The following is a 15,012-nucleotide window of genomic DNA, read 5'->3' on the forward strand; positions in this document are numbered from 1 at the left end:
AAGAAAATCAATTAAATCTGTCAGGAAGGTAGAATAGGAAGTCCACGGTAAAAAGATGCGTCCTTTGGTAAATACTAAAGTAATACGCATGTTTTGGTAAATTTAAAAACCTAAGTACGCCTTTTGGTAAACTACCGTTATCTTTTTCTTGCATTTTAAATTTGAAAGGCGCGTTGTAGCAACTATAAAATTGTAGCTGCTACTTATGTTGTAGCAGCTACGATTTCATAGTTACTGCAACATTAATATTAGGTAAGTGTATCGAATCCACATCGTAGCAGCTATGAAACTGTACTAGCTACAATAGTTATGAAACTGTACTAGCTACAATAGTTGTGGCAATTACGATTTTAAAAACATTCATATTGTAGCAGAACAATAGTTGTGACAATTATAATTTCAAAAACATTCATATTGGAGCAGAACGATAGTTGTGACAATTATAATTTCAAAAACATTCATATTGTAGCAGAATCATATTGACCTACCATTTACGTTGTAACTATGAAATTATAGTTGCTACAACGTAAATAGTAGGTGAACATGATTACGTATTGTAACAGCTACGAAACCGAAACTATTATAACATGTATATTTTTGAACAAGTTAAGTATTTGCTTGTAATATACAAAACCATAACTACTACAATGCACCTAATCGGCTTAAGATTTAAGTGAGAGATAATAATGACAATAATATACTGGAGAACAATTGCATAATCATGGTAGCAAAAATATAGAATCTGTCACTCGAACGACCTCACACAATAGGCCCCATAACTATTTATGAGGAGATAAATCAGAAAGCATACCTAAGTTGTTGGTGGAGTGGCCACCTTTTGATAAAAAAAAATAAAAAATAAAAATGGGACGCCCACTGATTTTTGCCCATAAATAAATCCTTTATGTGATTATCTGACTCATCTAGCTCACACTATCTCCTTACTTGGTCATGATCCACAGCTTGTCTATTTTGGCTAGCTCTGACTATTGTTGATTGTTCAATCAAGTTAACCTGACTATCTTAATTGACCTAGCTCTGACTATTGTTGATTGTTCAATCAAGTTAACCTGACTATCTTAATTGACCTAGCTTGCTCAACATGCCTGGCTTAGTCGACCCATCTGATCCGTCCAAGCTGATCAACCCATTGGCCTATCCAATTTGATCGATCTTGGCTCATCCACCCAGCCCACCTAGCTTGTTCCAAAGGCAGGCTTCGAATGTCTTGTATTCCAGAATGAATCGACAAGTACTCGTTCCAGGCCCCGAAGAAACATCATTCAAATTCGAGCACATCTTGTTTAAATCAAACAACAGGCACCTGACTTAATGAGAAGAAGATTTGATCACTGAAAACTTTCTTTAGCAAATTACCTACAAGTCGGTATTCAGTGTAACAAGTATCTGCAGCTGTACACAGAATTCAACTAGTAATCTATTTACGGGGCAAACTAAGATCCTGATAGATATAGTGATTGACAACATTTTGAAATATTTACAAGTCATTGTTTCCATTTCACAACAAAGCCAGACAGGGAAATTAAATTACCTCTCTTTTCGACAGTCTGAAGCAATTGGGTGATCGATCCACTTAACTGTGACATATAACTCACCGGACTCCACATCACAAAGCCTCAGACCTACTTCCAGCACAATTTCGCCATTGGTGTATGTGACAAAGCTATCAGCCAAGAGGCAGTTGTCCCTGTCTGGAGTTAGTCTCCTCAGCCTTGTCTCACCAGTGGTGAGCTGCAGAGCTTGTTTGAGCTTCGAAGAAGAGGCGAGGGGCTGCAGATCAAGGAAGGCGTGCCCCATTTTGTCATCAAACTTGAATGTGTCCCGATCAAATACTTCCTGAGACATGGAAATGAATTGTGGCTTTTGTAAGATATGGATTGTGTATTTCTATATACACATGTATGTAAGTTAGGCAAGTAGTACATTTATGGGCAAAGAAGTAATAGTTTCCAATAGACATGGACTAATTCCATCTGGTTGTAAGATCTTTACAAATCAAAATGATTATTATCGATTTTATATCTACTTAGAATCCTACCAACATATGAGTCGGTATAAACATGTAGGGAAGCTTATAATTCAAGGTATGGGATAGTTAAGTCGCCGCTCACGACATGAACAGTCATAGAAATTAGATTCTTCCTTCAAAAACCATAGTAGAATGTCTAAATTCTTTCAATTATGAAAATAAAACATTTGTCTTAAGTATGTTTCTTTACAAACAAAAGTCACTGTGAAACCAAAGGACATGATAATTTTGAAAATAGTACATCATAGGTGAGGTTGAACCCATGAAAACTTTAGTAAATCATTTGAATCCTATTCAATGAACTTACCATTCTCAGTACACCTAGGTGCTCTTTTACATGGAATGTTAGTTCTTCGTTCCAAACAGGATTAAGGCAACTATTAATCACCTTTGTCTTTGCAGTCTGAAGATACAAGAAAAGAAAAGAAAAACAAATAAGCATCGGAGAATTTGGAAACAAAAAAAAAAAAAAAGAAGTTTTTATTAGGTGTTAACAAGTATATGATAACACGATCACATTAACAAGAAAATATAGAATTATACATAATTTAACAGTTGAAGGCTTAACGTGAGCAGAACAGATGACATTTAGCAGAATCTCTAAATCATCATGATGCAAGTATCTTGAATGAAGTATGATATATACTGTACTAATGTAGAAGTAAAATGTAATATTGTGCAGACATGGAGACCACAATGTATATTTGGGAAAATGTAACTGTGAGACCCTAATTCAAGTTGGTATCAGAAATTTATGCCCATTATGTCTGACTCGTAATGTTGCCAATCCTCCACATAGTATGGCCGATCCTTCTTTAAGGATGTTGTCCTTGCAAGATTGCTCATGCACAGTACATAGATAATGCAAAGATCATTGCCCCTCGAAGAAGATAGACATGCATCAATTTCACTAGACAGACTATATTCCATCGAACTGTTACAATGATAAGTGATGATAAACTAGTAAACTCTTCAATCAAGTTGGATGGATCATCTACTTGGTGTGGCTAAGACAGTAACTTCTGTACAAACACACGCTTTATATGGATATTATTCTGGTGAAGTGGGGGCCTGTCACTGGGAGATCCCAGGTTATCTCAGTGGATCAAGGAACTTATTGGTTAAGTTTAGCTTTATTGAATTCATTAATCCTATTCTAGCACAATAGTATAGTATATTTTGTTTGATACTGCAGCAAAGATTCGAATTGTAGTATTTATGATCTTTAGTAAAATGTTTGGATTCTTTGACAAGAACAAACTTTACTAACTACTTTTCTACCTTGAGAAATCTGTGATGACAGTTGGACATGTATGATCCACAAATCCTCAGTTCCATCTTTCCCTCTAATAGTGTTTTAATTTTGACTAGTCATTTACACAACCACAAGTGTTTACCTTTACTGTTTCTCTTACTTGGATTATAGATTTCCAGGCTAAAAATTATTCTGACTGGAGATGCAACCCTAGGTTAATTTTATGTGCCAACGTCCAGTAGGAATAAAGAATCAATTTTCAACAACATATTTTCTCCAATTTACATAAAAAGAGGCATTCATTGCACTTGTTCTTACTAAGATTCCATTCTTTCTTGTGTGTGCCTCTTTCTTTTCTTTTTTCTTTTTTGAACAATCATTTATTCATTTGTCCGTTAGTGACTTAAAAGGAAAAGTCACTTTTCTCATACTAAAACTCTATTATGTGTTGTGTTTACTAATTTGAACTATAATTTGTCCCCTAATGAATCAACAAATGACTTACAAGACAAAGCCACTTTCTTGCTCACTTAATGTGTATGAGGAATGAAGACCGGAACAGTGATTGAGAGTTGAGACATTATGTACTTCCATGCAAGACTTTAAAAGTGCATGAAGGACTTGGCCATGCCTCTTTTAGATATTAGATTCCTTGTTTGGAACTGTAGAGAGGAGATATTATTGTGTTTGTGAGCTTGCTAAGCACACTAATATGTATATATGTATAGAAGTCTTAAAATAAATGTTTTAGTCCAATAGTCCTTTAGTTTCTTCCTACCCATCCTATATGTGGGACCTGTGTTATTATAAAGTCAATTCTAATTCTGACCAACATGTCAACTGAAACATCTCATTTCGCTTATCAATTGCCACATGGAACACCATAGCAGTGGCATCTTTTTGAGTGCCTCTCCGCTCATCCAAAACAAGCAAGTCAAAGACCATCTCCTCAAACACTAGCACCTCCTCAATGTGGAACATCTCCAAGCGTTAGCATCTCCTCAACACAGCATGGCAACCAAGGTGGACATGAGACAGGAGAAGAATTATTCTGGTCTTTTTTGCATCGAAAGGCGACCTTCTTGCTCCAATGACTGAGCAGCACATAAGGTAGCCTGCTATAATGTACACGACTTTTTCCAATGGCAGTACAAGCCTTCTTCCTCTCCAATATTTCTCCCTCCTTTTCTACCATTTGGGTGAGGAATTGGCACATTACTCTTGGTCCATTCGTCTCTTTTTCCCACCCTAGCTACCTTTAGGGCTCAGTACCTTTAGGGCTCGGTACAGACATTGACAACAGAATCCACACCAACACAACAGGTACATCATATTCCAGTCAATATCTGATACCCAGCTAAGAATGAGATTTTAAACTTTGTGGTATTGTATATCAAAGCTCATGCATGAATATGAATGTACAAATATACACATTCTATTCGCTAGAAACTTTTCATAATTCTTCTTTAGAAAAAAACATTTCATAACTGAATAATACAAAAACAGAATATAAGTTGAAAAAGACATTCAGCATTCTGCTTCAGAATGAACAAACAACAGCTAAGAAAATTTTATAGAATAATTAGTTTGATAGTTTCACAAAATGTGTGAAGGAAACTTGACCAGGCTTGTGGTATGTAAACTTTCAACAGGATCAACTTACAATTCAAGAAAACAACAATCAATGCATTGCATCTCCCAACAGAAAAGATTAAATTTAAAGCATACAGATGTTCACCTGATTTCCAACTTTAACTACAACATAAGGATCACTGCTAATAAAATCCCTGATCGCCAGATTCCTCCCACTAGAGACAATCACCTTAAGAAGCCCTGCCTCAGCCTCCATGAATATTATGGTACCAAATATTCTCTTTCGTCAAACTCCTCCTCGTGGAACCAACCAATACTACAAAACATTAGAGGAAAATAATCAATAATCAATTCTTTCATAAGCATAGATTTGACAAGAATACCAAATTAGGAACCATTAACAAAGGAAGGCACACAAAAGTTTGTTCTTAGCTGTCTCCTGATCATAACAATGAATCCAGAATAGAGAAACCAAAAAAGTAGTGAATAGCAAGTAGTCAACCTCAGAAAAGAGAAACTAAAAAAGTAGCGAAATAGTAAGACTTGTATCCTTCAATTTTCTCTCTCTCTATCCTTCAACTCTTTGTTTTGCTCCTATGGTCATAAACTCACTAAATTCCCGATTATGTGTGCTCTTGTAGTAACTTGAGTAAAGGACCGACTCATGGTGCAGTCTGTCAATTCCTCATGAATGATTATAATGTTTACTAGGTGGAGCTTTAAATCCTACATGTATGAATTGTTGGGTCCTTTATTGCTGATGCAAACGGAGTGCAGACAGAATGATGGCATACCACCGTTTTCGGATAAGTCGAGGCTACAGTTAGACTCTATCTCTTTAAGACGAATTTGCCCCGCACACGGTGTTCACGGAATACGGCAATCGTCTCACAAGATACAACGACTTTTATCTTGCGATAGCAGCACTGCAAATCGCAAGACCTCCGAACCGAGGAAGCTTCTTGAACTCTCCAATGCAAGAATACAATGCTTGCTTTGTTTGGAAGGAAGTGAGTGAATGAATGAGTATGTGAGAGACTTTATTTATACATATGAAAGGGTATAAGAACCTCTTGGTTCAATTAGATCTCATCCATCCATTTCAAAATGGGTGATGTAGATCGTATCCTTTCCTAAGAGACATACTACCTCTTCATTAGATGCACCCTTTAATCATCCAAAAGGCATTTAAACCTTTTTGATTATTTTTCCATTTATAATTTATAACAATCCCCCACATAAATGAAAAATAATGCATGCATGTTATCACCTAAGGAGAGTTCAATCGATAAGTCAATACATCGGGAGAGGTAGCTTGTGGCTTTGAACCTTCCGTAGTGGAATGCTATCGAGCATACTAGGCTGTACAGTGAACATGATGTCTTGAACTGCTCAGTTGTTTGTGTATACTAAGACAATAACACGCACATAAAGATTTATCTCACTTACTTTGGGTTCTTATGGTTGGTTCCGTTTTGGCCATGGATACCATCTTGGATTCATGAGTGTTTCATTGAAACGACCAATTTTCACACTCAAATATGTGACACTTCTATCAAGAGTATCCTACCATACTCCACCTTGTAAAGGTATAGAAGTCATTAAAAGCATAAGTTTAATCTCACTACATGTGGTAGGACAGCACAAGTTCATCCTAGGATTGGGATAGAGATAATGATAATATATCTCGTGTGCTGTAACACAACTTCTGTAACTTCATTGTCCCATTGAACCAAGATCTTGGGATCTTCAGCCAACAAGGTTGGGTTACCGCTATAGTCGTTTTTAGTTGTAGATTTTTAATCTCATTCCTCTCGATAAGCAGTATACTTGATCTCGACTTAGCCCCTTCATAAGAGGATCTGCCAAATTATCTTTGGACTTGACATAGTTGATTGCAATCGCTCCGTTCGAGATCAACTGCCTAATGGTATTATGTCCACGACATATATGTCGAGACTTAGCTTTATACATACTACTCTGTGCCCTTCCAATCGCCGATTGACTATCACAGTGTATAAGTACAGCGGGCACAGGTTTCGTCCAGCTCGGAATATCTTCCAAGAAATTCCGCAGTCATTCAGCTTCTTCAGCTGCTTTGTCTAATGCTATAAACTCGGATTTCATAGTTGACCGAGCTATGCATGTCTGCTTTGTGGATTTCCAAGATACCGCTCCTTCACCGATTGTGAATACATACCCAATAGTGGATTTGGAATCTTTTGTATCTGATATCCAATTAGCATCACAATATCCCTCTAAGACAGCAAGATACTTTCCGTAATGTAATCCATAGTTCATAGTATATTTCAAATATCTAAGAACTCGCATCAATGCTTTCCAATGGGTGTCGTTTGGATTACTCGTAAAACGACTCAACTTGTTGACCGTATAGGCAATATCCGGACGTGTGCAGTTTATGAGATACATCAAGCTGCCTATTATCCGAGAATATTCCAATTGCGATATGGGCTCATCATGATTTTTCGCTAAGTGTTGACTTAGATTCATAGGTGTTTTCACTGTAGAGAGATCGTTCGCATTGAATCTCAATACTGACTCTACATAATAGGATTGTGTCAAAACTATTTCATCGAATGTCCTGAGAATTTTAATTCTCAATATAACATCTGCTAGACCCATGTCTTTCATATCGAAATTCTTGGTCAACATTTTCTTTGTACTCATGATTACTGCCCATTATAAGCATGTCGTCTACGTATAGACAGATCATTACATGACCTTTAGGTGTGTTTTTGACATAAATGACAGCATTATTTTGTCAAATTTTTCGTGACATTGTTTAGGCGCTTGTTTAAGTTCGTACAACGACTTAACAAGTCGACACATCTTTTCCTCTTTTCCTAGAGCTACAAACCCCTCGGATTACTCTATATAGATTTCTTCTTCCAACTCATCATTTAAGAACGCAGTCTTAACATCCATTTGATGTATTTCAAGGTCATACAGTGCTGCGATGGCTACCAGCACTCGTATGGATGTAATCCTTGTCACCGGTGAGTAGGTATCAAAATAGTCAAGGCCTTCCTTTTGCTTGTACCCTTTGGCTACAAGTCTGGCCTTATACTTGTCAATTGATCCATCAACTTTATACTTGCGTTTTAGTATCCACTTACAACCTAATGGTTTGGTACCAGAAGGAAGGTCTACTAGTTCCCAAATATGATTATTCATGATGGACTCGATTTCACTATTAATGACTTCTTTCCACATTGGGGCGTCGGGACTAGAGAGAGCTTCGCTTAATGTTTTTTGGTTCATTTCCGACATAAAAGTCATGAAGTCTAGCCCGAACGATTTCTAAACTCTAGCTTGTTTGCTCCGACGTGGCTCTTCGCTTTGATTGTCAATAGTCCTTTTATGACAGCTAAGTTCAGAAACGTCATTTTCATTAGAACTTCCGTTGTTATCACTTTGAATATTTCCCTTCTTATTTGGGAATATGTTTTCAAAGAATATCGCATTCCGAGATTCTATGGTTGTTCCCACATGAATATCAGGAATGTCTGACTTGTGAACTATGAATCGATATGCACTACTGTTATGGGTGTATCCGACAAATATCGCATCGAACATTTTAGGTCCAATCTTTACTTGCTTTGGCTTAGGTGCTTCAACCTTTGCTAAGCACCCCCATACCTTTAGGTATTTGTACGATGGCTCGCGGCCTTTCCATAGTTCATATGGTGTTTTATCGTTTTTCTTGTTAGGGACTTTGTTGAGAATGTGGTTTGCTGATAGTACCCCCCCACAAGTTCTGGGGTAAGCCTGAATTTATCAACAAGGCATTCATCATTTCTTTTAGTGTCCGATTTTTACGTTCGGCAACACCATTTGATTGAGGCGAGTAAGGCGTCGTTGTTTGATGAATAATGTCAGATTCTGAACAAAACTCATCAAACGGTGCATCATATTCTCCTCCTCTATCGCTACGAATTATTTTAATTCGTTTATCAAGTTGATTTTCAACTTCTGTTTTATACGTTCTGAAAGCTTCTAAGGCTTCATCTTTACTTCTTAAAAGAAAGACATAACAGAACCTCGTGCAGTCATCGATAAAAGTAATAAAATATTTTTTACCTCCTCTAGTATACACGAATTTTAAGTCACATAGATCACTATGTATTAACTCTAGAGGAGTCGTTGACCTCTCCACCGAATGAAAAGGTAGTCTCGTCATTTTTGCTTCCATGCAGACTTCACATTTGTGTGTTTCGTCAACATTGACGTTTGGTAATAAATTTAACTTGACGAGACGTTTCAAAGTATTATTATTGACATGCCCAAGTCGATCATGCCACAAATTAAAACACTCAACAACATAGCTAGAAGCTTTTATTTTATTATCATCAAATTCACAGTGTACAGTCATTACAACCATTTTGAACAGACTCTGTTCTAAGTACCCTTTACCTACGAATACACCATTTTTCGTAAGTACAAAGTTGTTTGACTGGAACACTAGTCTGAAACCGGCCTTAACAAGTGCTGATCCAGAAACTAGGTTTTTCCTAATGACGGGAACATGGAGCACATCAATAAGCGTTAGCTCTTTCCCAGACGTCATTTTTAGAACAACTTTCTCGAGTCCGACAATCGAGGATGTCATCAAATTGCCCATATAGAGTTTTCTTCCACTTATCGGAGTTTACTTGGAGAACATCGCCTTATCAGAACAGATATGACGGGTTGTCCAGTATCGATCCACCACTACTTCAGGTTATCCACCACCGTGTTGGCTTCAAATACGACCACAGTGATATCCAATTCCATGTCATCAGAAGTTACGACTTGGTTCGCAGCATCCTTCTGACTCTTGGTTGGTTTCTTCGGGCGTCTATAATCCTTGGACATGTATCCTGACTTTCCGCAGTTGTAGCATGTGCCCTTAAATTTCTTGCCTTGAGCATTCTTTTTGGATTGCTTCGGCTTTTTGGCTTTTGGTTCAGCCAGGTTGGACATCTCGTCGACTGCCCGCTTCGTTCCTCTAGAGTCGGACATCTTTTGATTATCTTCCTCTATTTGTAGCCTCAGGATTAGGTCTTCAAGTCTCATCTCCTTTTTCTTGTGCTTTAGGTAATTTTTGAAATCCTTCCACGACGGAGGAGTTTCTCGATTACCGCGTCTACTTTGAACGACTCGTTCAGCTTCATGTCTTCGACATCCAGATCATGCATTATCAGTTGCATGTCTACGACTTGAGATGTTACGCTCTTGGAATCCAGCATTTTGAAATCCAGAAACCGGCCGACAATGAATTTCTTCAACCCGACGCTTTTGATTTTGTATTTCCTTTCAAGTGACTCTCATAGAGATTTTGCTGTCTCTATTGAACAATACACGTTATACAACGCATTGTCCAATGCGTTGAGAACGTAGTTACGGCACAGGAAATCTCCGTGCGACCACGCATCGTATGCAGCCTTACTATCGGAATTACCTTCCGTAGCGGCTAGCGGGTCTTCATGCAAAAACCGTACGAGATTTAATGTTGTCAGGTAGAACAGCATCATTTGCTGCCATCTTTTGAAATCGGCTCCGTTGAACTTTTCCGGCTTCTCTCCGGTTGGAACAACGGTTGGAACGTCGTTGATTCCAGCCATCAGTTTGAACGAAGAAGATTCGTCTTAAGAATGTTGGGTCCTTTATTGCTGATGCAAACTAAGTGCAGGCAGAATAATGGTATACCACTGTTTTCGGCTAAGTCGTGGCTAGAGTTAGACTCTATCTCTTTAAGACGAATTTGCCCCGCGCACGGTGCTCACGGAATACGGCAATCGTCTCCCAAAATACGATGACTTTTATCTTGCGATAGCAGCACTGTAAATCGCAAGACCTCCGAACCGAGGAAGCTTCTTGAACTCTCCAATGCAAGAATGCAATGCTTGCTGTGCTTGGAAAGAAGTAAGTGAATGAATGAGTATGTGAGAGACTTTATTTATACATATGAAAGAGTATAAGAATCTCTTGGCTCAATTAAATCTCATCCATCCATTTCAAAATGGGTGATGTAGATCGCATCCTTTCCTAAGAGGCATACTACCTCTTCATTAGATGCACCCTTTAATCATCCAAAAGGCATTTAAACATTTTTGATTATTTTTCCATTTATAATTTCTAACATGAATTTTGTTTCCTCTAATTCAAACCTCAATCATTCATTTAAAATCTAAATGACATTGCATATTGTCTCACCTTGATTCCTAATAATTTAGTTTTTGAAGATTTATTCACAACCAACAAGATCTTACTGAAGCTTTCAGCTGGCATCTAACCAGAACAAGGAAACAAGAGAAGTAGGAAATAGTAAGTGTAGGAAAAGAGCAACCAGATAAAACTTGCTGTTTTCCCACTCGTCGACCTAAAAGCTCAAGGCAAACTGAAACCAGCAACAACCAACTCAAAACCTCCCATTAAACCCACAAAAATGAGAAAAGGGATTCCAAAAACGAACCAAAATGTTGACTTTCACTCTAAGACAAAGAGATCCGCAATAATTGAAAGCAGGGGAAGAAAACGAGCACCTGAAGAGATCGGGAATGGCGGCAGCGGAGTGAGCCGACGAAGAAGAGGGGAAAGCGGAAGCGAACGGCGAGAGAGGCGTCGTGTCGATTTTAAGGCGGTGAGACCGTCGCTGGGTCCGGCGTGGAAATTAGCCGTCTCACGCCATCTGGTCCCGTCCGCAGAGAAGCTTTATCGTGCGACTTACCGCGGCAGTGCTACTGCGCTTAACTCAATGTCCGTTGGGTTCGATGGACTCAAGTTCGAACCTTCAGTGGGCCGCAACGATCCCACTTAGCTCAGTTGACTGGAGCCGCTCGGGGCGTCGGGTAGACGACGTTGTAGGCGTGGACGAGGCGCTGACCATGTCAACCACACGGAATGTTTTGCTATTTTGACCCAAGCATTTTACCGCGGGCCCTGTCCCTAAGCTGGTGACGTCATCTCATGGTACACTGTCGTGTAAGATGGCCATAGTGAATCTGCAACAGGCCAACAGTCATGAGTCCACGGCTGTTGCTAGCTTGCATGCGCCACGACCTCGTTACTCGTAGTCAAGGCGGAACCCCGTTGAAAGCTACCTGGTAGTCCAGGGCCGATAGAGTTTAATTTATTATGAAAATAATAATAATAATAAATTACTCTAAATTTTCTGTATACAAACGCAGCTTCTTCCTTAGTTTTATATAAAAAAATTATTCTCATTATTTTATGTACGTAAACTTTTTTTTATTTTAACTTAGTTAAAATACATATCGATTTATCTAATTATCTATTATTTTTAGATAAAAAAATTTAAAATACATTCATCATAAATTTAACTCATTCGAACTAGAATCTAATATATATATTTTTTATTAAATTGAGCATAATTTTTTTTTCGTCTCAAACTTTTCTTTATTTTAACTCCATGATACGTATCTATTTATCTAATTGTCTCTTTTTTTTAGATAAAAAAATTTAAAATAAGATATCATTCATCGTAAATTTAGCACATTCAAATTAGAATCTAATATATTTTCTGTTAAATTGAGTATAACTTTTTTCCCACCTTAAACCAACTCTCAATCGATTCAGTCTAAGTTAATCGATTGGTATGACTCTCAATCGATTCAGCTTAAGTCAATTGATTGATATGACTCTCAATTGATTGATAGGTGAAAAAAGAACCGTGCTCAATTGGATAAAATATATACTTGATTATAGTTAAATGATGTTAAATTTAATAGAAATTATACCTCATTTAGACTTCTTATACCTATAAAAATAACGAGGGTTTCTATTCTCTCACGACAAACCAATCTAAGTTTGTGGTCTTTGTCCTCTTCAGGAGCTCCTCTCCGAGCAAGATGGTCGGCTTGGTCTGGCCGATCGACAACACTTTATTGCCTGTGAAGTTATAGAGCAGAGTCATCATCGGCAGCAGCTCACTCCGGTTGATTTGCAACTGATCAAATGCATTCTTGAATATGATGTTCACCGAGCTCCCTATATCAATAAAAGTTAGATGAATTGTATAATTAATGATTACCGAACGGATGAACAATGCATCGTCATGAGGAATTTCCACTCCTTCCAAATCTCTCGGTCCAAAGCTGATCTCAAGTCCTTCGACCTTCTCCTTACTACAACCGATAACATGGATCTTGAATTGTCGAACATGCGACTTCCTTGCTCGGTTAGAATCACCGTCGGTCGGCCCACCAGCGATCATTCCTATTTCTCCCCGAACGGCGTTGCTCCGGTTCTCCTCCTCCCGTTCCGACGGTCTGATCCGCTCGGTATATGCTCTGGCGGGGCTTGCGTTATTCCTTCGTGGGAATCGACGATGATGTGGCTCAGCCATCCTCTTTTCCTCCTCCCTTCTCCCTGTAGATCGGAGTCTGTGTCATCGATCAAGAGAAGGTGATCGACGACGATATCCACATGGGGCCAGTTTGCTAGCCATCAACATCAGATTGTAGCAATCCCTCGTGTTGTGTGTCGTCGACTGGTGGAAAGAGCAGAAGAGTGACGTCCATACCTTGCCTTTTACGGCCCTTGGATGACCAACCGCCACATGCTGCACGGCATGTGTCTTTATCTCTTGATGGGATTGGGCTCCACTTGATCGAGACTCCTTTGGAGGTTGATGGCTGCTTAGCGGTCTCCATTCAGATGCGATTGTTGGCTCAGCAGGCATTTCTCTTTTTCTTATCGCTTGGACCTCTTCCATGTTGATATACTCCGTGGTCTTCTTCTGAAGATGTTCGAAGTCCCGTGGCGGCCTCCGAATGAGTGATCTGAAGAATTCCCTTTCAGCGAGTCCCTGGGTGAAGACGTTCACCAAAACGTCCTAGGAGACCGCCAGGATGTCCATCGACACCTGATTAAAGTGATGGATGTAGGAACTCAGCGCTTCCCTAGGCCCTTGCTTAAAGGCGAACAAGATAATGCTCGTCTCCTGGTGGTGGCAACTGCTGGTGAAGTGATATAGGAAAGTCGCTTTGAAGTCCTTGAGGTTGTGGATTGAGTCGTTCGGCAACCACTTGAACTAGCATTGTGTCGATCCAGATAGCGTGGTGAGAAACACCCAACACTTCACTCCATCCGTGTACTAGTGAAGTGTGGCCGCGCTATCAAACTTAGCCAAATGGTCGTTTAGGTCGGTTGCTCCATTATATTCCCTAATTGTCAGCGCGGTGCAATGCTTCGGCAGAGGGTCGTTCAGAATCCCCTGTGAGAACTATTGATTGATCCGCTCGAGCGAATCATCTTCCTTTGGCACTTTTCTTTTTCATACATTCTGAACGGACACCTCATCTGAAGAAGATCCCTGATCTCTATCCGCCCGACCCCTCTCTTCTGGTGGAGTCCGGAATAGTGCTTGATAGAATGGGATAGGCACATGAGGGGCTTCCCCATAGGTGTCGATCGATTTCTTGGTCTGCTCCAGAGTGGCTATTTGATCCGCTTGCTCTAATCGTTCGGCCGACCGGCCTGCGGCTGATGCCGCAGGCTCTGGTGCTTGGCACTTGGTCAGTGCTAGTTGTTGTTGTTGCTCCACTATCTTCGTTGCTCGAGCTTGTATCAGCGCGTCGAGCTCTTCTTGCATCAGCGTCACCGTGTGGTGTCGTCCAATATCTTCCATCTCTTTGTTTTGAATGCAGGTTACGTTCCCACAGACGATGCCAAAATAATCCTGTTCGAAAGCGTGCGAGTGGAAAGCTAGGATGTGGCAACTTCGCTGACCGGATGTAAAATCTGCTCCTCTTTGCAAAACAGATAACGTCAGTGTCGAGCCAGGGAATGAGTCCCAAGCGTTGGTCCTCCGATGCTCAAGTCAATCACTGAAATGTGGAGAAGAAGTGAAACAGTAGAATTATGCGCAAACAGTAAATCACATGTACCTCCGCTGGTGATAGACCCCCTTTATATAAAGCCCTGGTGGGTAACGTACACGCTCCTCGAGGCATGGGAACGTTCTCCGATATGTTCATGGCCACGTTTGTAGCCACATTCTCTAACATGTTCGGGGCCACGCCCTCCATTATGTCCTATAAAAGGATGTCATGATGACCATCGTCCTGCTGCTTGGCTGAGCGGATCAGCC

General features: G+C 39.6%; 1 protein-coding gene across 2 annotated transcripts; it reads right to left on the reverse strand.

The window, feature by feature from the left end:
* Positions 1-1,364: 1,364 nt before the first annotated feature.
* LOC122034857 (protein C2-DOMAIN ABA-RELATED 11-like) lies at positions 1,365-11,612 on the reverse strand. 2 transcript variants are annotated; one of them, XM_042594219.1, is made up of 4 exons: positions 11,374-11,612; positions 5,044-5,214; positions 2,358-2,453; positions 1,365-1,857 (listed from the first exon to the last, which is right to left on the reverse strand). In XM_042594219.1, exons 2-4 carry the CDS (start codon positions 5,152-5,154, stop codon positions 1,549-1,551), a joined length of 516 nt encoding a protein of 171 aa, XP_042450153.1. In that variant the 5' UTR covers positions 5,155-5,214; positions 11,374-11,612; the 3' UTR covers positions 1,365-1,548. The 2 variants fall into 2 exon arrangements, with proteins under 2 accessions (XP_042450153.1, XP_042450152.1); XM_042594218.1 differs by having other exon boundaries at positions 11,444-11,611.
* Positions 11,613-15,012: the final 3,400 nt, after the last annotated feature.

This window comes from Zingiber officinale, chromosome 11B (genome assembly GCF_018446385.1).
Source record: "Zingiber officinale cultivar Zhangliang chromosome 11B, Zo_v1.1, whole genome shotgun sequence".
Taxonomy (NCBI): domain Eukaryota; kingdom Viridiplantae; phylum Streptophyta; class Magnoliopsida; order Zingiberales; family Zingiberaceae; genus Zingiber; species Zingiber officinale.